The following is a 27,412-nucleotide window of genomic DNA, read 5'->3' as shown; positions in this document are numbered from 1 at the left end:
AGGGAATCGAGAAGTGATGGCGGAGAAACAGAAACACGATGGACGGGTGAAGATCGGCCATTATATCCTGGGAGACACTCTAGGGGTCGGCACTTTTGGAAAAGTGAAGAGTTAAGTGTGTGTCCTCAGATCCGAGGCAGTTCCCGGTATTTAAAATCGCGTTGCTTTTTCCGAGCCTCATTTATCGATAAACAAATGTCAGCATTGGCCCGGACACGGCCACTCCCCCTCCCTCTGGTCAGCATTGGCCCGGACACGGCCACTCCCCCTCCCTCTGGTCAGCATTGGCCCGGACACGGCCACTCCCCCCTCTGGTCAGCACTGGCCGGGACACGGCCACTCCCCCTCCCTCTGGTCAGCATTGGCCCGGACACGGCCACTCCCCCCTCCCTCTGGTCAGCATTGGCCCGGACACGGCCACTCCCCCCTCCCTCTGGTCAGCATTGGCCCAGACACGGCCGCTCCCCCTCCCTCTGGTCAGCATTGGCCCGGACACGGCCGCTCCCCCTCCCTCTGGTCAGCATTGGCCCGGACACGGCCGCTCCCCCTCCCTCTGGTCAGCATTGGCCCGGACACGGCCGCTCCCCCTCCCTCTGGTCAGCATTGGCCCGGACACGGCCACTCCCCCTCGCTCTGGTCAGCATTGGCCCGGACACGGCCACTCCCCCTCCCTCTGGTCAGCGTTGGCCCGGACACGGCCACTCCCCCTCCCTCTGGTCAGCGTTGGCCAGGACACGGCCACTTCCCCCTCCCTCTGGTCAGCGTTGGCCCGGACACGGCCACTCCCCCTCCCTCTGGTCAGCGTTGGCCCGGACATGGCCACTCCCCCTCCCTCTGGTCAGCGTTGGCCCGGACACGGCCACTCCCGCTCCCTCTGGTCAGCGTTGGCCCGGACACGGCCACTCTCCCTCCCTCTGAGGGGTCAGCGTCGGCTCGAACACAGTCACTTCCCTTCCATCTTGTCAGTGTTGGCTCTGACACAGTCACTCCCTCTCCCTCTGGCCAGTGTTGGCTCAGACATGGTTACTCTCTCTGTCCCTCTGGTCAATGTTGGATCGGACATGGTCACTCCCTCTCCTTCTGGTCAGTGTTGGCTTGGGCAAGGTCACTCTCTCCCTCTGGTCAGCGTTGGCTCAGACACAGTTGTCCTTGCTCCCTCTGATCAGTGTTAGCTTGGAATCTTTCATGCTCTGGTCAGTGACTCAGACGCACTCATTCTCTCTCTCCCTCTGCTCACTGTTGGCTCAGACACGCTCACTCTCTCTCTGCAGAGTGTTGGGTCAGACACGGTCACTCACTCTCCCTCTGGTCAGTGTTGGATCATACACAATCACTCTGGTCAGTATTGTGTCGGACACGGTCACACTTTCTTCCTCTGGTCAGTGTTGGCTCATTCGCTGTCACTCTGGTCAGTCTTGGCTCGGACATGGTCACTTTCTCTCAGGTCAGTGTTGGCTGTGACACGGTCACTCTCTCCCTCTGGTCAGTGTTTGCTTGGACATGGTCATTCCCTATGGCCAGATTTGGCTCAGACACAGTCACTCCCCCTCCCTCTGGTCAGTGTTGGCTCGGATATGGTCACTCTCGCACCCTCTGGCTAGTGTTGGCTTAGACACGGTCACTCTCTCCCTCTGGTCGGTGTTGGCTTGGACACAGTTATTCTCTCTCCCTGTTCCTTGTTGGCTCGGACACAGTCACTCACTCTCCCTCTGGTCAGTGTTAGCTTGGAATCTTACTCGCTTTGGTCAGTGACTCAGATGCACTCATTCTCTCTCTCTCTCTCTTTGCACTGTTGGATCGGTCACGGTCACTCTCCCTCTGATCAGTGTTGGCACAGATACAGCCTCTCTGAGCCTCCATGGTTCAGTTTTCTGTTTATTCGAGGTTTGGACCATTGACTTCATCCTTCTGCCCAGTGGAATTGACAAATGTTCGTTTTCCACCAACTGCAGGAGAAGGGGCAGAATTTGGTCAGCTGCATGTTCCCATTCTCAGCGGACACCGACGTGGGCGTGGACCTGCACTCCCACTCCCAACCCCCACCCCCTCACTCCCACTCTCACCTCACTCCCGCCTGCCAGCCCTCTCGCCTCCACCACCATTCCCTCTCCACCCATCGCTCCGGCCTCACCCATGCCATCCCCCCATTCATCACAGCTGCCTCGCTCATCCCGCCTGTACCCCTCGCTTGCGCTAGCCTCCTTCACTCACGCCCTCTCCTCTCCCCCCGCCCCCCTCCAAAGATCCTCCTCTTCCCTGCAAGCTCTCCCATTCCTTCTCTGTGCAGGATGACCAGCATCCATGTTGTATTGTACAAAAGTGTAATCTATGATCTTAGAGCACTTGGTGTATTGATTTTCAGAATTGATGTGTATAAAGTTTGCAAGCATCTTAACAGCTATTGCCTGTTTTAAACTTCTTAACGAGGTGCAGGTCATTTAACTTGACAACGGATAAAAGTTGTTTTTCACGTGTTAGGTTCGTTTTAGGTAATGGAGCATTTCATAGAGCCATTTTGCTTCCATCTCAGTATGGCTACTTTTCTTTTCCATTTGTCATATCAGCCATCCTTCCTTGGATAAAATGGAGTGATACTGAAGTTAATTGCTGATATCTTTCTTTCTTCAGTGGGAGAGCATCAGCTAACAGGACATAAGGTTGCAGTTAAAATCCTGAACAGGCAGAAGATTCGCAATTTAGATGTGGTTGGAAAAATCAAACGGGAAATTCAAAATTTGAAACTCTTCCGCCATCCTCACATTATCAAACTGTGAGTGACATTGATTGTGTTGTGTGCTTGTAACAAGTGAGGTCAGAGACCATCTGGAATACTGTATTCAGTTTTGTGTACTGCACCTCAAGACAACATACTTTTTAAGGAGATATAATGCAGATTCACTAAGGTTTAAAGAGCTAAGTTATGAATCCAGGATATGTAAATTTGGTGCATGAGTTTAAAATTTATGGTATGATCCAGTTGAAGTATTTAAAACTTCCTTTGCTGGGGATACCTAGGACAAGGGAGAACAATCTTAAAATTAGAAATAGGCGATTTATGACTGAAACCAGGAAGCACTTTTTCACCAAAGGGTAATTGAAATTCAGAACTCTCCTTCAAGTGACTGTGGATGTTGGATCAGTTGATATTTTCAAAACTGAGGTTGATAGATTTTTGTTAGGTAAGGATATCAAAGGGATGTGGATAAAGACAGGTAATAGACCTGATTGAATGATGGAACAGGACTGTGGGCCTTCTCCTGTTCCTAGACCCTCTCCAAGTTAGTACCTTCCATTTAAACATTGCTAATTACTCTGTATATTAGGCCTTCTGGAACAGTGCATTCCATCTCAGTATTCTTTGAAGATGATTTTCCTGTATTGGCTTTTAACTGCTCATTCTAATTTTAATACATTGTTGTTTCCTGAATTTGCCTTTTTGAAGGAAGTTACTCCCTGTCTTCCTTGTCAGTTCTTTTCATAATCATAATTTAAATCATATCACCCTTTAAATTCCTTATGTTCAAGGAATATAATTACAGTTTAGCTCAAATTCAGTATCCCACTGTTCATGCTGGTAAACTATTGCTGGACTTTCTCCAAGGGTAGTATATCCTTAAGTGGAGTGCCCAAAACTGACCCTGGTATTTCCAATGAAATCTGACCAATGCTGTGCATAATTATAATGTTACCTACTTACTTTTATATTCTGATTTTTTTTTAATGATGAAACCCAGTGTCCCATTAGTCTATTCAATTTCTTTCTTGTATCTAAGCTAGCTTTTAATGACTTGATATCTATCTCTAAATTATCGTTTATGTATTTTGCCTTGTACTTCTTCATTTAGATTAAAGTCCAAAGTGTGCTATACATGATATCTCCGTGAGCTAAGTAGTAGGGCAGAGTTTTATGGCCCCCCACTAGTGGGTTGCAGGCGGGGTGGCATAAAATTCCCCGGTGGCCTTCCAGCTGCCTGCCTACCTACCCACCCATCCTGACCTGCCTACAATTTTATGGGAGGCAGTTGAGGGCGGGTGGATCGCCTCTCACTCCAGTTGAGGCTGGCGGGAGGAATGCAGGAATGGAGTGGGGTAGGCTGACAGGTTACCTTGCTTGAGCCTAGGGCGGGAAAGAGGGGGGCCTCCATCACCGGCCCCCTTTCCAGATTGGTTGCCCCCTCACCTCCCCTCCCCTCCCAAGCTCTCTCCTCCTCTGGGTGCTCCGTCCTCATCAGGCTTTGCCATCCTGAACCAGTCCCCTCTCCTTGCCCCTTTTTCCCCAAGTCAATCCTTCCTGTCCTGGCTGTGGGACCCCGAATGCCGCCTCTCTGCGGTTGGACTCCCTCCTTGATGTTAAATCGCAGTGGGGCTGATATAATTGTGGGGATGCGTTCCCCACCAACTTTTTTGGTGGCGGGGCAGGAAACCCTGCCGCCCAAAAAAACAAATGAAGTGGTATTTCCAAACAAATATTAATTATATATGAAATATTAATTTACTTTATTAAATCCCAAATCCAAGTGTAGTAAAGGCAAAAATTAAAAAGTATATCAACAGAAAAATAAATTGGAGATCACATGAGAAATGCCTTCGCAAGGTTAGTGAGAGAATGACTAGTGGGCTCTGTACAAGACTCTACAGAAGCCAGTCAAGAAAGAGATTGGGGTGCCCAGAGAAAATTGAAAAGGGACGTAGCAGTAGGTTCAAAATATAACTCAAAAATACTTGTTGCACCATAAACAAGATAGTCAAGGAGGACCAAAGTGGAGCTAGACACGAGAATAGAAGAGTGACGCTGACCATCACTGGAGGGACTTGCACAACATGTCAAGTAACATCAAATAATATAGAAATGTGTGTTCCAATACTTTGAAGCAGAGGTTTAGATAAGTTGAATGGGCTGGAAACCAACAATTCTCTTGAGACTGATGAGTTATATCCCAGGATACTTAGACTTCAGAGCAAACTTGTGAAGCACAAACAGCTACCTCGAGGCATTCAGTTAACACAAGGAAGGCCAAGAGACTGAAAGCGGGCAAATGCGTTATCCATTTTCAAGTGTGACAGACCATACCTTCCAAGTACAGTACCATTAGCTTGACCTCAAATATTGAAAAACAAATTGATTGAGCGAAAGATTAGTGGCTTGAGATTTAAAGGAAAAAAAATTCAGTGTTACTGTTGAGATTTATTTCAGACTTATTGCAAAACATAGATGCAAACATTTTAAGAAACTTATGTTAAATTACAGTATGTCAACTAAAAGAAATCTAGTAAAGATCAGTTTTGTACTTTAGCCTGTGCATAAGATAATCTTGTGAACAACTCATTTTCAAGTAGGTATGTTTCGTGGTGCTTATCCTTAATGGTTAAGTAGAAAAAATGGAAATATTGTCGCCTTGCTTTATTTCAGATTCTCTTCAATCTAATTTTCTTGCAGAAGGAAAAGTGTAGAACTGCATGATGCTATAGGTATCTACACTAACACTTTGTTGGCTTGTCTTGTTAAATTTAAATAAAGGATTATTAGGGGTTTTGATCACATATTGCAGCACTGTCCCTATATGACATTTCATTGCTAAGTGTCAAGACATCCTCACAAAAGGGTTAAACCAGGACTAATTCATAGAATCTTACAGCACAGAAAGAGGCCATTTGACCCAGGGTGCTTGTGCCAGCTGTTTGAAAGAGCTATCCAATTAGTTCCAGTCCCGTATTCTTTCCCTGTGACCCTGCAAATGTTTCCTTTACATGTATATTATGTTGTATTACGGAGTATTTAAAGCACAGAAACAGGCCATTTGGCCCAACAGGCCTCTGCTGGTGTTTATGCTTCACAAGAACCCCATCCCATTTCACCATATCAGCATATCCTATTTCTTCTTAGCTTTTCCTGTGCTAAACGCTTTAACTACTCCATGTGATAGCAAATATATATTCCCTTCCATTTGGCGAGTTACTATTTAATCTGCTTCCACTATCCCTTGATCATAACGCTTCACTGTGTAAGAAAAAAAATATAATTTTCCTCACTTATCTGGATCTGTCCTCTCATTACAGGTTTGCCTGCTGGAAACAATTTCTCCTTATTTATTTTTTCAAAATTCCTCATAATTTTAATAGCTTGTTAAATTTTCCTTGAACCTCCTCTGCTCTAGAGAATACCCCAGTTTCTGTAATCTGTATACTGCAGTACACTTTACTAATGCCGTAATTACTGCATTATTCTTTACTAGGTACCAGGTGATCAGCACTCCAACTGACTTCTTCATGGTGATGGAATATGTGCCAGGTGGTGAGCTTTTTGACTACATCTGTAAACATGGAAGGGTAAGATGTATACAGCTATTTGACCCAATGGGGGATTGACCTTCAATTGACTAAGGAAAAGCTTTTTTGCCTTGCTTTTTGTAATATTATTTTGAATGCTTTTAAGAAACTAATTATTTTGATTTAACATTGCATCTATAATTCTAGAAGTCAATTGCTGAATATACATATACACTTCCACATCCTGTATTTAATTTCCATGATGTAGTGTTTTAACTGGTGCCGTCCATGCCTCAGTTGGCTACAAACCTACCTGCGGCCAATGCCACTGATGCTCAGTTCTTGAACATCCAGCAATAGGTACAGATCTATAAGCGACCCTAGTCCTACTGGTCTTTCAGGCCTCTCCTACCCTTCTTCATTAAGAGAGACAATGCTTCAGTTCATCAGCTGACCAGGCCAAGAACCATAAGTGACATTAGACATGCTTACATGTTAGTCAAGGCTGGTGCACCTGAGGTGGTATTCAGAGTAACCTTTTTAAAGCGTATTCATGTGGGCGCCACTGGCAAGGCCAGCACTTATTTCCCTTGAGAAGTTGGTGGTGATCTTCTTGAACTGCTGAAGTCAGTGTGGAGTTCCAGTTGTAGCGGTTTGTAACAACAAAATTGCTTGTTGGGCCATCTCAGAGGGAAGAGTCAACTACATTGCTGCAGGCCTGGTGTCTTGTAAGACAAACTGGGTAAGGACAGCAGACAATATTGAATGACAATCCAGTAGTTTCACGGCTACCTTTACTGATACTAGCTTTTTGGTCTAGATTTATCTAATCAGTTGAATTTAAATTCCACAGTTGCCATGGTAGGATTTGAACTCACGTCACTAGATCACAAGTCTTTGGCTTATTAGTCCAGTAATTTAACCACCATGCTACAAATCCTATTGAGATGTTCCTGTGTTCTGATTATCTATTACTGTTATAGATTTAGGGCCTTTTACAGTGATATTGCGACATGCCCTTTGTTCTGTTCTTACTGTAGGTGGAGGAAGCAGAAGCTTGCCGTCTCTTTCAGCAGATTATTTCAGCTGTTGATTATTGTCACAGACACATGGTGGTTCATCGTGATTTGAAGCCAGAGAATGTTCTCCTTGATGCACAAATGAATGCCAAGATAGCTGACTTTGGTATGTGACTCCTGGCGTATGTGAGGAATGTGTCAGGCTGCAGCTAAGTGCCCCAGAGAAGCAGAATTACTAGAACCGTTTGCACCTCAGTCTGCCAGAAATACAATACAGGACTCAATTTGTTCACACTAGAGTTAAAATCATAGTGGAGTAATATTTCAATTTTCATAAAATGGAATAAATATAGTTCAACCAATTGCAGATTTAAATATTGTGTTCCAGAGCTAGTATTCTATAGGATAAGTGCAGAGGGTATGGACTATTTTAGATAATTTAAATTACTGCTGTTATATTGCTATAATATTCTTCATATTCTTCAGAAGAAAAATGTGTAACAACCTATATCATGGTAAACACAACTGAATCCTGTCTAATTGTCCATGAACCGTTTTGGTTTGGGAGATGGGGGTTGTGAATGGAGGGTCATGCAATTAGGATTTCTGAAACTGTCATGTAACAGTGAGAAATTTTGTTCTGACAGAGAATGGGTGGAGATCTCTGCCAGTGCTATTTTTGAACCAGCTGTTAAGAGTAGCGGCTTGGCTTACTTTTATTTTGTTTTTCTAATTGTTGCCTGTCTGGAATTCAGCGGAGTTGAGTTTGGGATGAATTGTAATTGTGGATTAGGATAGTCCTGGATATACTAGGGTGGAATACATTGGGCAAATGTGTTGTAAACCCTTATTGACAATTTTTATTTGCTTAATGATATACTATGTTCAGGTATGTTAGCACCCAGTTAAAGCCAATTTAATTAGATGGATAAAGTTAATTTTATTAAAGAATGATTTTTCAGCTGCGAATAACCTAGATGAGAGGAGACCTAGAGAGAGTAGGAGGAAATTGAAAAGGGATGATGGCTGCATTGTAAAGTATGGAGAGGGAAAAAAGGCTATTGCTACACGAGAAAATGTTTTCTGAAATTGTGTTTAGGCATCTAAGAATGGAGAAAATGTTCTACTTTGACATGTAAATAATTGAATTAGTTGGCTAAAGTTGTTGAGAGTCCAGGTAAAGGAGAAAGAAAATGATTTTTGGGCATACAAGCCACATTTTTCATTACTGGCAGGTTTTACATTTAAGATACGTTGGAAGCAGAAAAAGAAGAAATGCAAAAGTGATCAATCGGGTTGAACATATGGGGTGAAAAACGCTATTTGCATTTTCAGTTGCTACTGACTTTTCAAACAATTCATTATGATGAATTTATTGTGACCGTACAAAGTAAATCTAAATGACCCAGCTAATTCATGGACCACACGCTCCAATGTAACCTCTTGTCATTGTAGGTCTGTCTAACATGATGGCTGATGGGGAGTTTTTACGCACTAGCTGTGGCTCACCAAATTATGCTGCTCCAGAGGTTATCTCAGGCAGGTAAGATCTTGTTCGTATTCCCATGTTCAATCTAAGTATTTCCTTCAGCTTTAGTGGGCTCGAGATTTGGTTGACTTTTGTGTCTCAAAACAATTCCCACTGTGTTGCTATTGCCTTCTTGTATATGTTTACCTCTGCATACTAAATGACTAAAGATTATTTTCCTGCATAACCTTTTTAACACTGTTTTATGTCCTTGCTCCATTCTTGAAACATTCTGTATGAATATACTTTTTGGATGGAGGAAATGCTGCAGAATTCAACATCTTGGGTCTGTATATTTCTAGATTAGGTGTGGCATCGCTAGATGCAGAGCAAACCTCTGCCAGCTCTGGTCCAAGAACCCTCAATCTCACATTAGAAGAACATTATAATATTTCCAGTGTCAACATTCTAATTGGCTGGTATAATGAGATTCCTCGTTTATTTTCAGTTTATGCTATGATCTTGTGCCCAACAGATTCAGGACCGAGATTTCCCTCCTGAATTCATATAAGATTTTCAAAGCTGGTACCATTTATTCCACTATTAGAGGACATTTTATTACTATTATTTGCATGCAAGTTCCCATTTCTGGCAATTTTCAGACCTACTCATTTAGATATTAAAAAAAAAATCAATAGTTCAAGATTCTGGCCAGCAGTTCTAAAATCATTTCAAATGAGTACCTACTGCTACATCTAAATGGGTAGAAATGTAACTGACATGATGCAGATTATTTTAGGGGCTTTTTGAATGGCTTATTTTTACAATGGACTGCAGTCAGAATTTCCTTCCTGATTGTGTATTCTCATGCTCATAGGTGCCATGTAAACATAGTCCAACAGCTCAGATGAATAGAGTGAAAAGTAGAAATGCAATGTTGTGAGAGGTGAACCAGGGGACAGTCTCAGAATGAGGGGCAGACTATTTAAGACTGAGATGAAGAGAAATCTCTTCACTCAGAGTGGTGAATCTTTGGCATTCTCTGCCCCAGAGGGCTGCAGAAGCTCAAACATTAAGCATGTTCAAGACAGAAATTGATAGATTTTTGAATACTAAAGACATCAAGGGTTATAGGGATAGCCTGGGAAGGTTGTGTTGAGTAGATGATCAGCCATGACCTAATTGAATGATGGAGCAGGCTCGATGGACCGAATGGCCTACTCCTGCTCCTATGTTCCTCCATGGAACAGGACAGATGAGAAGAGGATCATTCCTTTGCAGAGTGTGAGAATTAATCAGCAACTCTGGGAAGCTGATGGTGACAGCCCTGATAATTTTTGATTACTCCCTATTTTCACTTTGTTTCGATTACATCCTTTTCTTGGAGCCTGAGTGTCTTGTGTTTTGTGGTTTACTCAGCTGATAATTTTTATTGCTTTACCTAGCTTTAGGTAAGCTGAAATTTTTTTTGAGAGAATTGGTAGTGTTAAAATTGTTCAGGAGACACCATTTGTATATGTACAATTTGATCTCTTTATTTGAAAGATTTGATAGCACAGAACTTGTGTTGCTGAAAAAAAGACATTTTCTGTCGAAGCTTTTCGTCTTGAACTCATCAGGACAATTCGCAAGGAAATATTGATGTCAGGGGAAACAACATATACTGTATGCAAAGAGAGTGCTGATTGATTGGCAAGTTATTTATTTGAAATTGCTGATTCTATGGCAAGTTAATAAACAGTAAAAAAAATACAAGCACTAAGTCTGCAGAATAAAATTAGAACGTTTTTAAAGCAATATTTGAGTGCTAACCCATCACAGTCCCCCAAAGTTGGATTTTTAATTCACTGTTAATTGGAACCCCAATTAAAACAATAAAACAAAGTACCATTAAAGATTCAATATAATCTATAGATAGATATAGATTAGAAAATATTACATGAATATAATCTATATGTCTCTATTGTCTCTATAAAATTTATGGATTATGGAATAAGGAAGTCATTTCAGTATTTATTTTCTTTATTTTGTTGTGGTTATAACTGCTATCAAATATCAAGTACTGCAAATGTAATTGATTGAGAAAGACAATTGTCCAGAAATCTTTCTGACACTAACATTACTGTATCTCCGCAGTTTAATTCATTGTTTCAGCCACTAAATGGCAATTGCTATTTTAGAAAAATAGAATTGAAACCAAAATCATGGTGTTCTTGGGTTAAATTGCCAGGTTTGGCAACTTGTGGGGAGGAGATGGCACACAGTATATCACATTACAGTCATTCTTGGAATCAGATTAGCCAGTTCTATAACAATGCTATTTCAGACCTAAGAATGAATTGAATTTTACTTTGCACAGAAGAAGAACTAAGAGTTAATTTTTATATCTTTATTAAGGGCATGGTACTTTGAATTGGAAGTATCTCATTCTTTCCTCCCTCTGCCTCCCCTCCATCTTACTCCTCATAATGGCAGAACTTCAGTGCATATGTCAAGACTGAGTAAGGATGGCAGGTTTCCTTTCTTAAAAGGACGTTAGAGAACTAGTTGGGTATTTAAGACAATCTGACAGCTTCATGGCGCAAATTCTCAAATTACCACCGTAGGGCATGACCTCTGGGATTATTTTCCCTGAAGCAGAGGAAATTGAGGGGGGACATGACTGAGGTGTATAAAATTATAAGGGGCATAGATAAGGTAGACATGAAGGAACTTTTCCCCTTGGTGGAGGGATCAATAACCAGGGGACATAGATTTGAGGTAAGGGGCAAGAGGGGATATGAGGAATTTTTTCACCCAGAGGGTGGTGGAAATCTGGAACTCACTGCCTGAAAGGGTGGTAGAGGCAGAAGTATTTGTATGTGCACTTGCGATGTCATGGCATACAAGGCTATGGGCCTAGTGCTGGAAAATGGGATTAGACTAGTTAGGTACCTGTTTGACTGGTGCAGACTCAATGGGCCGAAGGGCCTTTTTCTGTGCTGTAGACCTCTATGACCTCGCATTCTCTGGATTATTTGTCCAGGCCTCTGGATTACTAGTTCAGTAGCATAACTCCTACGTTATCATACCCTTATTCTTCTTTCATTTAAATTGCTTCAAATTTGTGAAGAGACCCGAGCAGATATCAGCTCTATTTACAGCTGTATTTTGCTCCACTTGTATGCATCTTATTTAAATGTCCTATGTGATGAATTTTGTTGAGATGTATGAAGAAATAGATTTCCACTGCAGGTCTTAAAAAATGCAAAGCAAAGCTAGAATAGCATTGTTATATGACTAGCAAATCAGATTCTAAGTGACTTCAGCCAGGAACCTTTAGGCTAATTACGTTAGGCTTTATATATTCTAAGTAGGCCTTTCCAGTTTTTAAGTGTCGAAATGTGACTGGCACACAGCATTACAGTTAACCAGCTTTTGTCTTGATTATCAGAATTCAGGATTATCATCTAGTAGAGCACCTGTAATTTAAGCAAAAGAGACTAGTCTTACCAAAATAGCTATTAACATTGTCTTCAACACCTCGGAACACAGTTTGTTTCAAAAATAGTTTTTTTTGACAGCCAACATTTTCTCCCATTCATTTCTAGGAAATCTTCTTGTGTTACGTATAAAAATAAAGGTAATTTTCATTAATTTATATAGTTGTGCAGTTCATGCCTTCCATTTCCACTTTTTGTCAATGCTAATCTGTTTAATTGCTTGACATCTCATTTTCAGCATCTTCCAGAGTCTGGCTAATGCAATGCAATACTGTAAACACTTCAACTGGAGCGAACTGGTTATTGTACTTTCTCTCTATTCTTTTGTTGTTTTTCCCATTCTTTTGTTCTCTAAGCAATCCTAAACTGATCAAATTTTGTGGAAAAATATAAGCTGCATCTTTGGCAATAAAGTAGTTTTTGTATTGCCTCCTATTTTATATATATATGCATATATATTTACATACACCCTTCAGTGTACGGGCTTGGTAGTTGGTACACAAAATATTATAGAATTATGCCATATTTATATTTTCTTTGGTTATCAGGTTGTACGCAGGCCCAGAGGTAGACTTCTGGAGTTGTGGTGTGATTCTTTATGCCTTGCTGTGTGGGACTCTGCCTTTTGATGATGAGCATGTGCCAACACTGTTCAAAAAGATCCGCGGTGGCGTATTTTATATTCCTGAGTATCTGAACCGCTCAGTTGCTAATCTTCTCATGCATATGCTGCAGGTTGACCCACTGAAAAGAGCAACTATTAAAGACATCAGGTATGATCTGTAATGTGTATTTGTTTATGCTATTTCTTCTAACTTTTTCATTCCTTTTTATGAAGGTATGAATCCCTGTTTTTTGTCAGATATCACATCACCTGGGGCAACAGGATCAAGATGGGTAGATATAATCCATTCCCATGTCTCCAGCTAAGTTTCTCTTTACCCAAGCAATAATGGGTGCCTACTGATAGTTTCACCTCTAATGAGATTTTTGGGACACTATTATAACAATTAAAAAAACATGATCCCTTTCCCCAATGCAGGGCTCAATCATAATTTGTTTAAAATCCATCCCAGGGTCAATCTGACGTTATCTTCCAGTTGAAAGGAAGTGAAGCACCATGGGCAGTTTTGAGATGAATAAATAAGCGAATGGCACTTCTGGCATCAACCTTTCATTGGGATTTATGATGGAAAATATATACCCAGGTTTTGAGAGAAGAGTGAAGGAGAAGGTTGCTGTTTGTAGGCAGTCGTGTGCAGTACCTTAGCCCACTGAAGAGGAATGGGTTGAGGGAAGAGGAACACCAGGGATCTTGGGTGCATGAGAGTGGGATGGGGGAAAAGAAGAACAAGGGAAAGGGGAGAAGAAAAGGGCAGGGCGGCAGGTGAAAGGGGAGAGGGGTATAGGAAATAGAGATGATGAGGAAAGGGAATGTAGATTGAAGGGGAGGAGGAGAATCTTGATACAGTCAATACAGCACATAAGCCTATTATTCTTCTCATTCCGCACCAACACAACCTATAATTGCCCATTAGAAGATTGTGGTTTACAGAAGAAATAACTATAGGTATACCAAGTTTGGAAAGATTTGTATTGTTTTGGGCTGGAATTTTGATCCTATTTTAATTTAGCACAGTGAACACTAAAATTGCATTATCATTTCATCGACAGGGAACACGAGTGGTTTAAACAGGATTTGCCAACTTATCTGTTCCCAGAGGATCCTGCTTATGATTCCAATGTCATAGATGAAGATGCAGTGAAAGAAGTATGTGAAAAGTTTGAATCTACCGAGTCCGAAGTTATGAACAGTCTATACAGTGGTGATCCACAGGATCAGCTTGCTGTAGCTTACCACCTCATTATTGACAATCGTAGAATTATGAATCAAGCCAGTGAGTTTTACCTGGCATCCAGTCCCCCAACAGGTCCATTCATGGATGATAATGGGTTGCATATTCCACCCGGTGTCAAAGCGCATCCTGAGCGCATGCCCCCTCTGATGGCAGACAGCCCAAAGGCACGCTGTCCACTTGATGCACTCAACACTACTAAACCCAAACCAATGGCATTGAAGAAAGCAAAATGGCATCTGGGCATTCGCAGTCAAAGTAAACCATATGATATTATGGCAGAAGTCTACAGAGCCATGCGACAGCTGGATTATGAATGGAAGGTAAGAAATAACATGAAGAACAGATTTTAAAAGCAAAGGTCATTATTATTTAGGTATTTTTATGATGTCCCCTAATCTCCTTGTACCACTTTTATTTTGTCTGTTTCTAAGCCTCAACCAACACCACTCTGACACCAGCTGTCTGAAAATGTGTGACTGGCATAGATGACTCATCTGTCTTAATTTTAATCCCCCCAGCCCCCATATTGTAGAGAAGGTCCTGATAAATGCTGTACTTTTAGAGTAGAATGACTAAAATGGGGAGCTTGTGCAGTTGAGGCTTATAATACACAAGCTAACACTTAACTATGTTGTTATAGTGATTTGGGATATATTGTGATGTGCCATCTCATCTTGTCTTTAGAACACAGAGACATATAATATGCCGAAACATGACTCTTGCATTTATGTACCTTTTCTAATCCTAATTTTAGCATGCTGAAAGATATGAGAAATAATGTCGTTGAGATTTTCTTGGAGCTGCTCCTGCTCTGCCACTGTAACTTCATGATATGTGGTGGAAACCCCATTTTAGACAGGATTTTCACTGCATTTCTGATTATGGCACTTTTGTGGCTGAGACCTAATGTCCCAAAACTTCTCTTTGCTTTGGGAGCTCACAAGCATTTATTAATGCATCTTAAAAGTTCATTCTTGGGATAAGGGCATTACAAACAGGGCTAGTATTGCCAATCCTTAGTTGCCCCGTGAAAGTGTCAGTGGGCCTTTTTCTGGAACAGTTGAAACAACAGAGTGGCTTTGTAGGTCACTTTAAGGGGCATTTAAAAATTAACCATGTTGGTGAGAGACTGGAGTCTCATAGGCTAGACTGGGTAAGGAAAGCCAATTTCTTTCCCGAAAGGACAGTAATGAAACAGTTGGGTTTCTACGATCATATGACAGCTTCATGATCACTTTTACTGATAGCAGCTTTTTTTGTCCACATCCTTTTTCTTAAGTTGATTTCAGTTCTTCAGATTGCCATGATAGGATTTGAACCCACATTCTCTGAATTATTTGTCCAGTACCATAACCAGTCTCCAGTTATCCATCTGGGTCAATGAACTGCAAGTCCTTTTGGTAATTGCTGTTAGTTACTGAATTATTTTATGTCTCTAAGAATACGCTTCCATCTTCAAAAATGGAAAAGCAGCATAAGCTTATAAATGAAATAAGCGTATTATCTATCAGAAATAGTTTTATCTCTAACTCGAATAAACAAAATAAATTGATCTCAAATTTAAGAACTAAGTGAATTAATTATAAATGATTTTTACATCTACAGGCCAGGATTTTCCTCAGAACTGCTCCTGCCATAACTTTGTTGGAAGTGCAGTTCAGATCTCATTTATAAATAGTATTTTCACTGCATCTCCATTGAATTTACAGCAGTGGATTGGGAACAATTCTGAGGAAACCTCTAGCTGCACAATTTCTCATACCTTAAACTGTTTCTTCATCTCCAACTATTTCCTATTTTTCTGAGATTTTTAGATGCACCATTCATCATGTTACCTGTCTACTAAGCGCTATCCTGAACAGAACATTTTGAAACAATGCTAATTTGATAGCTCTTTTACTAAATTGATCTTAAAATATTTGTATTTCCTTTTGAAAAATGTACAGTACAGTTTGAGTAGAATTATTGTTTACATTCTGAAGCAGGTCTCTTTTAGTTTCATAGTTACAGATTTCTGTTCAATCTTTGTTAGCTAATCTTAACGTGAGTGGCAGTAGATGTTATGAAATATGTAATCTTGGAATGTTCAGTTATGATGAAACCCTTATTTTGGGCATTAGAAGTTTCTGTAAGAGGGAAGGAAAAAGAAAGAAATGTGGGAACTTAGTGGTGGCCGGATTGTGTAGCCCATTGACTAGTTTGCACAGAGTGAGGAGTTTATATGGGCTTTTTCCATTATAAATGTGAACATATGAACTTAAAATAGATATTTTTTGGACCAAGCTGTGACAGCAGGAAGCCAAGTGACATGGATGAAAATGGTTTTGGTTGGAAGGTTTTTCACATAGATACATACTTGCACTTTTTTTTCTATTTTCATCTTATGATGATGGGCAGTGTCCTAGGGTGGTGTCCTAGGCCCAGCCATCTTCAGCTGCTTCATCAATGACCTTCCTTCCATCATAAGGTCAGAAGTGGGGATGTTCACTGATGATTGCACAATGTTCAACACCATTCGCAACTCCTCAGGTACTGAAGCAGTCCATGTCCAAATGCAGCAAGACCTGGACAATATCCAGGCTTGGGCTGGCAAGTGACAACACTTGTATCACACAATGGTCAGGCAATAATCATCTCCAACAAGAGAGAACCTAACTATGGCCCCTTGACATTCAGTGGCATTACCATCACTGAATCCCCCACTATCAACATCCTGGGGTTACCATTGACCAGAAACTGAACTGGACTAGCCTTATAAATACTGTGGCTACAAGAACAGGTCAGAGGCTAGGAATCCTGCAGCAAGTAACTCATCTCTTGACTCTCCAAGCCTGTCCGCCATCTGCAAGGCACAAGTCAGCAGTGTGATGGAATACTGCCCCCTTGCTTGGATGAGTGCAACTCCAACAACACTGAAGATGCTTGACACCATCCAGGACAAAGCAACTCGCTTGATTAGCACCCCATCCACAAACATTCACTTTCTCCACCACCGACGCACAGTGGCACTAGTGTGTACGATCTACAAGATGCATGGCAGGAACTCACCAAGGCTCCCTAGACAGCACCTTTCAAACCCATGACTGCTACCATCTGGAAGGATAAGGGCAGCAGATGCATGGGAACACCACCATCAGGAAGTTCCCCTCCATGTCACACACCATCCTGACTTGGAAATATATTTACCGTTCCTTCACTGTCGCTGGGTCAAAAACCTGGAGCTCCCTCCCTAACAACACTGTGGGTGTACCTACGTCATATGGACTGCAGTGGTTCAAGAAGGCAGCTCACCACCACTTTCTCAAGGGAAATTAGGAATGGGCAATAAATGCTGGCCCAGCCAGCGACACTCACATCCCATGAATGAATAATCTAAAAGATAGTTTAAAAAAAACAAGATTTTTGGGAAAAAATTTGTCTTATTAGTAAAGATACTTCGAGAGATCAGAAATAAAAACAGGAAATGGTGGAAATATGCAGCAGGTCAGGCAACATCTGTGGAGAGAGAAACAGAGTTAATGTTTCAGATCAATAACCTGTCTTTAGAACTGGGAAAAGTTAGAAACATAATAGGTTTTGAGCATGGGGTGGGTGAGAAAAGGACAAAAGGAAGGTCTGTGATAGGATGAAAGACAACTGGTAGAATTTAAATTCAATTAATAAACATGGAATTAGAAGCTAGTCTAATGATGACCATTAAACCATTGTCAATGAGATAAAAACCCATCTGGTTCACTAATCTCTTCAGGGAAGGAAATCCGCCCTCCTTACCTGGTCTGGCCTACATGTGATTTCAGACTTGCAGTAATGCCCTCTGAGATGGCCTAGCAAGCCACTCAGTTATATCAAAACCGCTATGAAGTCTCAAAGGAATGAAACTGGATGGATCACTCAGGCGGACCACCAGAAGTGACAGTGGCACACCCAGCCCTGTCGATCCTGCGAAGTGCTCCTTACTAAATTCTGTGGGCTTTTGCCAATATTGAGAAATTTGTCCTACAGACTAGTCAAGTAACAGGCTGACTCTCAGAATCATATCTTCCAGGCAATGTCCAAACACCATCATCACCATCCCTGGGTATGTCCTGTTCCACTGGCAGGACAGATCCACTGAAGGTGGAGACACAGTAGTATACAGCCAGGAGGGATTTGCCCTAGGAGTCCTCAACATCAGCTCTGGACCACATGAAGTCTCTTGGCATGAGGTCAAACATGGACAAAGAAACTTACTTACCACCTACTGTCCGCCCCCCTCAGCTGATGAATTAGTACTTCTGCATATTGAACACCACTTGGAGGAAGCACTGAGGGTGGCAAGGACACTTTTTAATGTCCAGCACCAAGAGTGGCTCAGTGGTACCACTACTGACCAAGTTGGCCGAATCCTAATGGACTTAACTGCTGCACTGGGTCTGCGGCAGGTGGTGTGGGAACCAAGAATGAAAAACCTATTTGACCACGTCCTCACCAATCTATCTGTCGCAGATGCATCTGTCCATGACAGGATTGGTAGGGGTGACCACTGCACATCATTGTGGAGAAGTAGTCCTGTCTTCACATTGAGGATACCCTCTATCGTGTTGTGTGGCACTACCACTGTGCTAAATGGGATAGATTTTGAACAGATCTAGCAACTCAAAACTGGGCATCCATGAGGTGCTGTGGGTCATCAGCAACAGCAGAATTGTAAACAGCCACGATCGTGGCCTGGCATAATTCTGCATTCTACCGTTACCATTAAGCCGAGGGGGTCAACCCTGGTTCAATGAAGTGTGAAGGAGAGAATGCCAGAAGCAACACCAGACTTAACCTAAAAATGAGGTGTCAACCTGGTGAAGCTACAACATAGGACTATTTGCATGCCAAACATCAGAAGCAGCATGTGGTAGACAGAGCTGTGCGATCCCACAGCCAACGGATTAGATCCAAGCTCTGCAGTCCTGCCACATTCAATTGTGAATGGTGGTGGACAATTAAAACAACACACTGGAGGAGGAGGCTCCACAAATATCTCATCTCAATGACAGGGAGCCCAGCACATCAGTGCAAAAGATAAGGCTGAAGCATTCGCAACCATCTTCAGTTGGAAGTGCCAAGTGGATGACTCATCTCGGCTTCCTCCTGAAGTACCCAGCATCACAGATGCCAGACTTCAGCCAATTCGATTCACTCCACATGATGTTACGAAATAGCTGAAGGCACTGGATACTGCAAAGGCTAAGGGCTCTGACAACATTCCAGCAATAGTACTGAAGTCTTGTACTGCAGAACTTGCCGAGCCCCTAGCCAAGTTGTTCCAGTACACTACCACACTGGCACCCACCTGGCAATGTGGAAAATTGTCCAGGTATGTCCTATACACAAAGAACAGGACGAATCCAACCTGGCCAATTACTGCCCCTTCAGTCTACTCTCGATCATCAGTAAAGTGATGGAAGGGATCATCAACAGTGCTATCAAGCTGCAACTACTCAGCAATAACCTGCTCACTGACACTCAGTTTGGGTTCCTCCAGGTCCATTCACCTCCTGATCTCATTACAGCTTTGGTCCAAACATGAACAAACGAGCTGAAGTCAAGTGGTGAGGTGAAAGTGACTGTCCTTGACATCAAGGCAACATTTGATCGAATATGACACCTCAGGAGCCCTAGCAAAACTGAAGTCAATGGGAATCGGGGGAAAACTCTCGGCTGGTTGGAATCATACCTAGCACAAAGGAAGATAGTTGTGGTTGTTGGAGGTCAATCATCTCTGTACTGGGATATCACTGCAGGAGTTCCTCAAGGTAGTGTTTTAGTCCCAAGTATCCTCAGCTGTTTCATCAATCATTAATCATAAGGTCAGAAATGGGGATGTCCACAGATGATTGTGCAACGTTCAGCACCATTCTCTGGACACGGAAGCAGTCCATGTCCATATGCAGCACAACCTGGACAACATTCAGGCTTGGGCTGATAAATGGCAAGTAATATTTGTGCCACACAAGTGCCAGGCAATGACCATCTCCAACAAGAGAGAATCTAACTATCTCCCGTTAACATTCAATGGCATTGCTATTGTTGAATCCCCCCACTATCAACATCCAGGAGGGTTACCGTTGACCCGAAACGGAACTGGACCAGCCATATAAGTGCTGTGGCTACAAGAGCAAGTCAGAGGCTGGGAATTCTGCGGAGGGCAACTCACCTCCTGACTCCACAAAGCCTGTCTACAAGATGCAAGTCAGAAGTGTAATGGAATATTCTCTGCACCCCTGGATTAGTGCAGCCCCAGCAACATTCAAGAAGCTTGACACGTTCCAGGACAAAGCAGCCTGTGTGATTGGCACCACATCCACCACCTTAAACGTTCACTCCCTCCACCACTGATGTCCACAAGATCCACAGTAGTAACTCACCAAGGCATCTTCGACAGTACCTTCCAAACCCGTGACCTCTACCGTCTAGAAGGACAAGGGCAGTAGATACATGGAAACACCACCAACTGCAAGTTCCCCTCCAAGCCACACACCACCCTGACTTGGAACGATATCGCCATTCCTTCATCGTCGCTGGGTCAAAATCCTGGAACTCCCTCCCAAACAGCACTGTGGGTGTACCTATACCACATGGACTGCAGCAATTCAAGAAGGCAGCTCACCACTACCTTCTCGAGGACAATTAGGGATGGGCAATAAATGCTGCCCTAGCTAGAAAAGCCCACACTCCATGAACAAATAACAAAAGAGAAGAGTTAGTCTTATAGAGCCAAAGTGAATGGTGATGGCGCAAGAAAAAAAACAAACAAAAGATGTGGTTGGATCAGGTGTGCTGCTGTCTGAAAGTATAAATAAAAGAAAAACTGAAACATGCAAAGGAAACAAAATGGGGGAACAGAGTTTATGGTCTGGAATTGTTGAACTCAGTGTTGAGTCTGGAAGGTTGTAAATGTGTGATTGAAATGTCTAATTACATTAAGCTTCATTGGAACAGCAGGAGGCCAAGGACAGAAATGTTGGCGTGAGAGCAAATTGGAGAATTAAAATGGTAGACCACCGGAAGCTTAGGGTCGTGCTTGCGGACTGAACGAAGGTATTCCACAAAACATTCACCCAATCTGCGTTTGGTCTCCCCAATTTAGAGGAGACCACGTTGTGAGCAGCTATAATTCACTATAACTCTCTACTCACAGTGTGGTCTCTTTTAAATTGGGGAGACCAAATGCAGACTGGGTGACAGCTTTGCAGAATTCCTTCATTCAATCTGCAAATGTGACCCTGAGCTTCCAGTCAACTGACAGTGAAATGACAATGGTTTTAGAATATTAACTTTAATCAGAATTAATGTCCTGAACTCTACCACTACTATATGGTAGATTTGTAATAAATTACTTTTTCAAGGTGGTGAATCCCTACCATCTGCGTGTGCGTAGAAAGAATCCAGTGACTGGGAATAATGTGAAGATGAGCTTACAGCTGTATCAAGTTGACAATCGCAGCTATCTGCTAGATTTCATGAGCATTGATGGTAAGGATGACACTTGCTTTGTTTGTCTTATTGTGTATTATTTGCAACTAAACTATGGTGAATATTATGCTATTGTCCAGTAGTCAGCTTTTTATATTTTTCATCTCAATAATTCCACAAGGCTTTCCTGGTGAAAAATGGTTTTGCTATCACTGGCTTGTGTGGACTCACTCTTAACCATTGAGGAAGGTAATTACATCAAATTGTGCATATGCCAAAAGTGCGGGAAATATATACAGGCCCATCAGAATTTGTTGTGAGAAAAGATAGGTTAATATTTTGGATGTAAACCAGTCATCAGAATGAGAAACTGGACGACAGATGAACCTTCAATAAGGACTGAGCAAAACATAGGGAAAGAAACAGAAGCGAACAAGTAAAATTTGAGAATAGAGAAGACTTTCCCTGCCCATTAGAAGATTGAATGATCTGGGTAGGTAGCAATCAGATCTTTTAGGAAGGCTAGAGGTGAGGACCAGAGGATAATCTACAATAATCACCTCAGTGAGGCAATGAAAATACATTAAAAGAGGGATAAAAGTGCTAAGTAAGAAACGCAGCAGAGTCATGCATATATTAAAAAAAGAAATTGAGAAAACTGAAAAGAAAACAACTACAACTAAAGTGCAGTAAATCTTGAAATAAAAGCAAAACCACTGAAAACACGCATTGATGTGTTGGTACAAGTGCATATTGAGAGTTACAGTACAGATTTTACAGGTGAGAATTGAGGCCCAGAATTTCCTGAAATGGCATAACTGGCACATTACATTGAAATTCAAGCTTACCCTTCTGTTGGCAAGTTGCACCGAAATTCCAGAGAATTTCATTAGTATATGGCGGAAAATAAAACAAGTGGAAATCAATCTAAACAATCAGGACTGAGCTTTTGCCATATTCCTTTTTTATAAGGCCTTATTTATGTATGAGGATCAAAGTTTCATGCCACAGCCTGTGTGCATATTTAAGTTGATGCAATCAAGGAAGTCTTTTAATTGTAATGCAAATTTTAACAGATGCCAAAAAGATACATTGAAAAATGCAGAAAATACATTTTAGGTTCCAGCAAGTAGAATTTAAAGAATCACCATAAAACACCAGAACTTGGCTTTGGATCATAAATTTTAGGTATAAATTTACAGCCTGTTCAGAACTAACATAAATTCAAGACATTTATGTGAGCTGTACTTTTGGATAGGTGCAGAGCTATGTTAATGAGTGGCAGAGAATTTTGGTGGTAGTTCTGCAGTATGCAAATAAAAGAACAAGGAAATGTGTACATAGTGTAAAAATGAGTGATTCATTTGCATCTAACTTTGTGGCATTATGCCATAGTTATGCTGTTGTTTAGGCTCAAGTTTTCAGGAAATTCCCAGGCACCCCTCCAAGATTTGCATTGCTGTAATCTTCAAAGTATTCCCCTCACATTCTGAAATAAAAACAGAAAATGTTGGAAAGAAAAAGCAAGTTAGTCAGCACCTGTACAATAAATAAGTTAATGATTCAGTGGAATTCTTCATCTGAATCGACATGGTTAGGCTGGTCACACTTGCATTAATAACCAATCTTTCTTTTATATATTGTATGGTTTGTGAATGTCTTGCATATTTAGTTTTACTCCTGATTTCCTGTATGTGTTTTTTTTGCTTTGTGTTTGTTTTTTGCTCTCAATCTTTCTTACTGTTCTTTGGTGATTAGATGATATTATGGAGCAAAAATCAGGCTCTTCCACTCCCAAGCGTTCAGGATCAGCCGCTCTGCTGTACAGGCCAAGACTGAGTACCGATGCCACAGCTACCGACAGCCAGCCTTTGACTCTTGTTGGATCACTCCCCAGCTCTCTGACTGGATGTTTGAGCGCTATGACTCCACGAAACGGGAGCCACACGATGGATTTCTTTGAGATGTGCGCTTGCCTTATTACTACACTGGCTCGTTGACAGAATAAAAGTAACCTCCTGTTAATTCACAGAGCGTCAGCTCTTTAACCCATAACAATTTTGCAAGAAAATGCCCTTTCCACTTTGTGTGTCTTGTACTTTAGCACTGGTTATAGACCATTCCAGTTTGCAGCTGGTGCTTTTGTTACTTTGGTGTACTGGAGGCTGAAGGGTAACATTTGTGCATTGCTGTTTAGAAACTCTGCAGTAATATTGTGGAGCTTTATTATTGCATCTCGTTTTGACAGCCAAATTCATGGTATTATACGGGTTTACAAATACAACTGGAATGGTGTAGAAAAGCAAACATTTTTCTTTTAAAGCAGTGATGTATAACAAAATGTTAGGTAGTGGAAAAGTTAAAGGACAGGTTAAGCTTGTTTAAAAGACTCGGTGTGTGGTCAGGATTGTTCACGTGATGTGTTAGTGGAGTGGACGACTGTGGCAGTTCATTCTTCAGCCACATTGTGAGTAGATTGCGATGCTTATTTTTATTCAGGTTAGTTGTAGCTAGAAAGCTGTAACATTAAAACTCTAGCATATAATAAAATGAGGTAAATTAGATTGAAATTAAATTGAAATGGCTAATTTGAAATCCTCAAATTACATTGTATACAATCGTTAAGGTTTGTTTTACTACAGTTTTGTTTTATTGATGATGGGAATTAAATTTACTTGTGTGGAACTGCAAGCATAACCATGGTTCTACGCACAAACAAGATTAGCCTGGAGAATGGTCTTTGAAACGCTCCTTTAGAAATATATCCCAGCTCACATGAATATTTTTCTGCAGTGTATCTTTCACTTGACTTAGTAAAGTCAACAGCATGTACAACTAGATTGGTGGAGCTTGGACTGAATAAGGAGTTTTATTTAAATGTATTTTATTTAAATGTACTTTACCTTTTATAGTACAAACTGAGAGATGAGATATTAAACACTATCACATAAATATTAGGTAGTTTATCGATAGCATTTAACAAAGATCCCCAAATCCTTTAATAATAATGATGATTAACGTTACCATCCATTTTGTAAAAATGTTTTATTTACTAGTGGATCTCTGTTTCTCACTAAGTCAGATGTGCTTTTTTATAAGATCAGCCAGTCGAAAATTGATGTTTAAAAAGAAATCAAGTAAATTTAAGATTAGATTATAATTTTCTTCTTCAAAATGGGAGAGTACTTTGAATTAATACTTCACTGAAACTTTCCTTCCCTTCCATAGGATTTTTTTTTCCCGAGTGGCTGGCCTGCTGTACATTTCCTCTATTTTCCGTTTTTATTTCAGCCTTGCAACATTCACTGTTTCTTTGTATCCCTGACCATTATTGTATTTCTGCTACTAAGCATTTAATTCTCTTTGAGGCTTAATGAGTCCAGCTAATTGGTAGTATCAGTGCTCAAGATTTTAATTGATTGAAAAGAAAAGGATGCTGATTATAATTCTCTGCAACTATTTGATTTTTAAAAGGAGTCCTGATGGTGAGGTTACCTCTTTAATCTAGTGAACGTAAGTGATACATATATGCGTGATATTGTATATTTGACAAGAATTTGCAATAATTCTGAACATAAAAATCCATGCACTTTCTAGTATGCTCCCCATTAAATTGGTACTTAGGCCAGGACTCCAGATGCACCATTCCCAGGCTCCATCATTACTTTTATTTATTTTGCTGGGGGGAGGCAGATGTGGAATCTTTTTCTGTAATGGATGTGATTGCACTGGAGGGATGAAGAGGAGATTCACCAGGATGTTGCCTGGGATGAAACATTTAAGTTATGAAGAGAGGTTGGATAGACTTGGGTTGTTTTCGTTGGAGCAAAGAAGACTGAGGGGTGACCTGATCGAGGTGTACAAGATTATGAGGGGCATGGACAGGGTGGATAGGAAGCAGCTGTTCCCCTTAGTTGAAGGGTCAGTCACAAGGGGCCATAAGTTCAAGGTGAGGGGCAGGAGGTTTAGGGGGGATGTAAGGAAAAACTTTTTTACTCAGAGGGTGGTGGAAGCGGGTTGCCTCACATCCTTTAAAAAGTACCTGGATGAGCACTTGGCACATCATAACATTCAAGGCTATGGGCCAAGTGCTAGTAAATGGGATTAGGTAGGTAGGTCAGGTGTTTCTCACGTGTCGGTGCAGATTCGATGGGCCTAAGGGCCTCTTCTGCACTGTGATTCTGTGAATGGAACATCAGCCATTGGCTGCCTATATCAGGTAGCATGGCTAGATGAATGAACTCCCAAGCAGGAGGTTTTCTTGGCCCCGGCCTGGGTCCTACCAGCTGATAGAAAGAAGACCTATCAGCATCCTGAGCTCATCAGTGGTCCCTGTCCTGGTTGCTTGAGGATTGTGACGAGCTTCAAGCAAAATGTTCCCCCTGATCACACCCCCCTCCCCCCTGCCTCTTCTGCCCCACAAAATCTCCCAGAAATTGGGGCTCTTTGCTCTTCTAGGTTTCTAGAAATGAGCTGATCACTGTTGTAAACTTTCTCCCTCTCACTATCCCTCACCCAGCAATGATGAGGAGCCAAGCTGTTCTTATAGGGAAAAGGTGGCTGACTGTTTATGCAAAAACGAAAACCTTGCCCTTATCCAGAAACTCTGATTTTCTAATCTTGCCAATTATTTGCAAATCATAGTCCCATAAATTTTTTAGGGCCTTTAGCTTTAACCTATAAGGTTTAAAATGACCTATTGCAGATCTGCTTCACAATTTAAAAGTATCTGTACACCTCATTTGCTTTCTGCAAAATAAATATGCTTTTTATTTTTATAATATATCAATATTATAAAAAAAAGTTCACTGAAGCTTAAATGAACCTTTTTAATTCAGAACTTGAAGTAGACAATGGCCTGCAGACCTGTGCAATTGAAATGGTGCTTCACATTGTGGAGGTCTGAGATTTGTAGTTTTATTCTCCTTTGAGGTTTTGTCAGCTTTTATCGTTTTACTTCCTTTCACATGCATTTTCCCATTTCCAAATTCCAAGTTGTGACATAGGTTGTAGAAAACTCAAGTGTAATTAGTGAATTATTCATTTTTTGTTTTGAGAAAATGTTCATACTTCACACTAGATTCAGAAATGCTTACTATGAAATCATTTGAGAAAATGTCAGGCATCTGTATGCACATAGTTCCATTATGGGTGAGCAAAGAAGATATATAGATGGAAGGCAAACATGATATGTTACACGGAATGAGTTTTGTAGATTAGTATTTGTTCTTCATCCTCTAATTTTCCTCTCCTTAATCCTTTTCTCTTAAAGGTTTGGAGTAAAGTTCAACAAAGCCACTGTCCATGCTTAATCCCATTGTAAGATAGCATTTTCCCATGCATTTTCAGCAGGGCTCAATGAATAACAATCAAGAGGAAGATCCATTTGTATTTTTATTGCCCCCTTTTAGTTTCAATACCTTGAGGCTGATCATAGAACTCCACTGCTCCCATTCTCTATCACAGCTTAGACCAGGGATTATTTTAAAGTTGTGCCTTTTGGTTTAATTTTATTAATGTTGCCTGCCACCTGTAAGGATATATGTAAATATATACTTGAAGCATAGTTATTGATGCAAAAGACAACAGTTCCAAAAGTGACTCTGCCCGTCTCAGGTCGCCTGCTGCTGAATCTCTCAAACGTGTCTTGGTTACCTCTAGACTTGACTATTCCAATGCACTCCTGGCTAGCCTCCCATTTTCTACCCTCCATAAATCTGAGGTCATCTAAAACTGCATTGCCCATGTTCCAACCCACACCAAGCCCCTTTCACCCCAGTGCTTGCTGACCTATATTGGCTACTTATCTGGTGTTGTGTTGATTTTAAAATTCTCATCTTTTGTGTTCAAATCCCTCCATGGCCTCCCCCT

General features: G+C 41.4%; 2 protein-coding genes across 6 annotated transcripts in view; one reads left to right on the top strand and one right to left on the bottom strand.

Annotated features, from left to right (window-relative positions):
* Positions 1-25,411, top strand: prkaa2 (protein kinase, AMP-activated, alpha 2 catalytic subunit). Of its 5 annotated transcripts, none has more exons than XM_078561239.1 (9): positions 1-110; positions 2,629-2,770; positions 6,234-6,327; positions 7,308-7,452; positions 8,742-8,829; positions 12,785-13,009; positions 13,911-14,415; positions 21,475-21,601; positions 23,300-25,408. In XM_078561239.1, exons 1-9 carry the CDS (start codon positions 17-19, stop codon positions 23,539-23,541), a joined length of 1,662 nt encoding a protein of 553 aa, XP_078417365.1. In that variant the 5' UTR covers positions 1-16; the 3' UTR covers positions 23,542-25,408. The 5 variants fall into 5 exon arrangements, with proteins under 5 accessions (XP_078417365.1, XP_078417368.1, XP_078417369.1 ...); XM_078561240.1 differs by having other exon boundaries at positions 16-146; positions 23,300-25,410; XM_078561241.1 differs by lacking the exons at positions 1-110; positions 2,629-2,770 and adding an exon at positions 5,451-5,469 and having other exon boundaries at positions 23,300-25,411.
* Positions 21,642-27,412, bottom strand: part of LOC144692413 (uncharacterized) — a 113,171-nt gene continuing 107,400 nt past the window's right edge. Inside the window, exon 23 of the mRNA XM_078561238.1 lies at positions 21,642-23,030. The gene's annotated coding sequence lies outside the window, so the exon portion shown is untranslated. The remainder of the gene's footprint in view (positions 23,031-27,412) is intronic.

The sequence above is a fragment of the Cetorhinus maximus genome, chromosome 17, assembly GCF_964194155.1.
Source record: "Cetorhinus maximus chromosome 17, sCetMax3.hap1.1, whole genome shotgun sequence".
Lineage (NCBI taxonomy): Eukaryota > Metazoa > Chordata > Chondrichthyes > Lamniformes > Cetorhinidae > Cetorhinus > Cetorhinus maximus.
This window is presented reverse-complemented; position numbering and strand designations above follow the sequence as displayed.

Excerpts from the sequence above, each read along its gene's own strand:
- prkaa2 (XM_078561239.1), top strand. The coding sequence starts at position 17 with ATGGCGGAGAAACAGAAACACGATGGACGGGTGAAGATCGGCCATTAT. Across the intron at positions 111-2,628 it reads CACTTTTGGAAAAGTGAAGA|TGGGAGAGCATCAGCTAACA; the intron begins GTTAAGTGTGTG and ends TTCTTTCTTCAG. Across the intron at positions 6,328-7,307 it reads ACATCTGTAAACATGGAAGG|GTGGAGGAAGCAGAAGCTTG; the intron begins GTAAGATGTATA and ends TTCTTACTGTAG.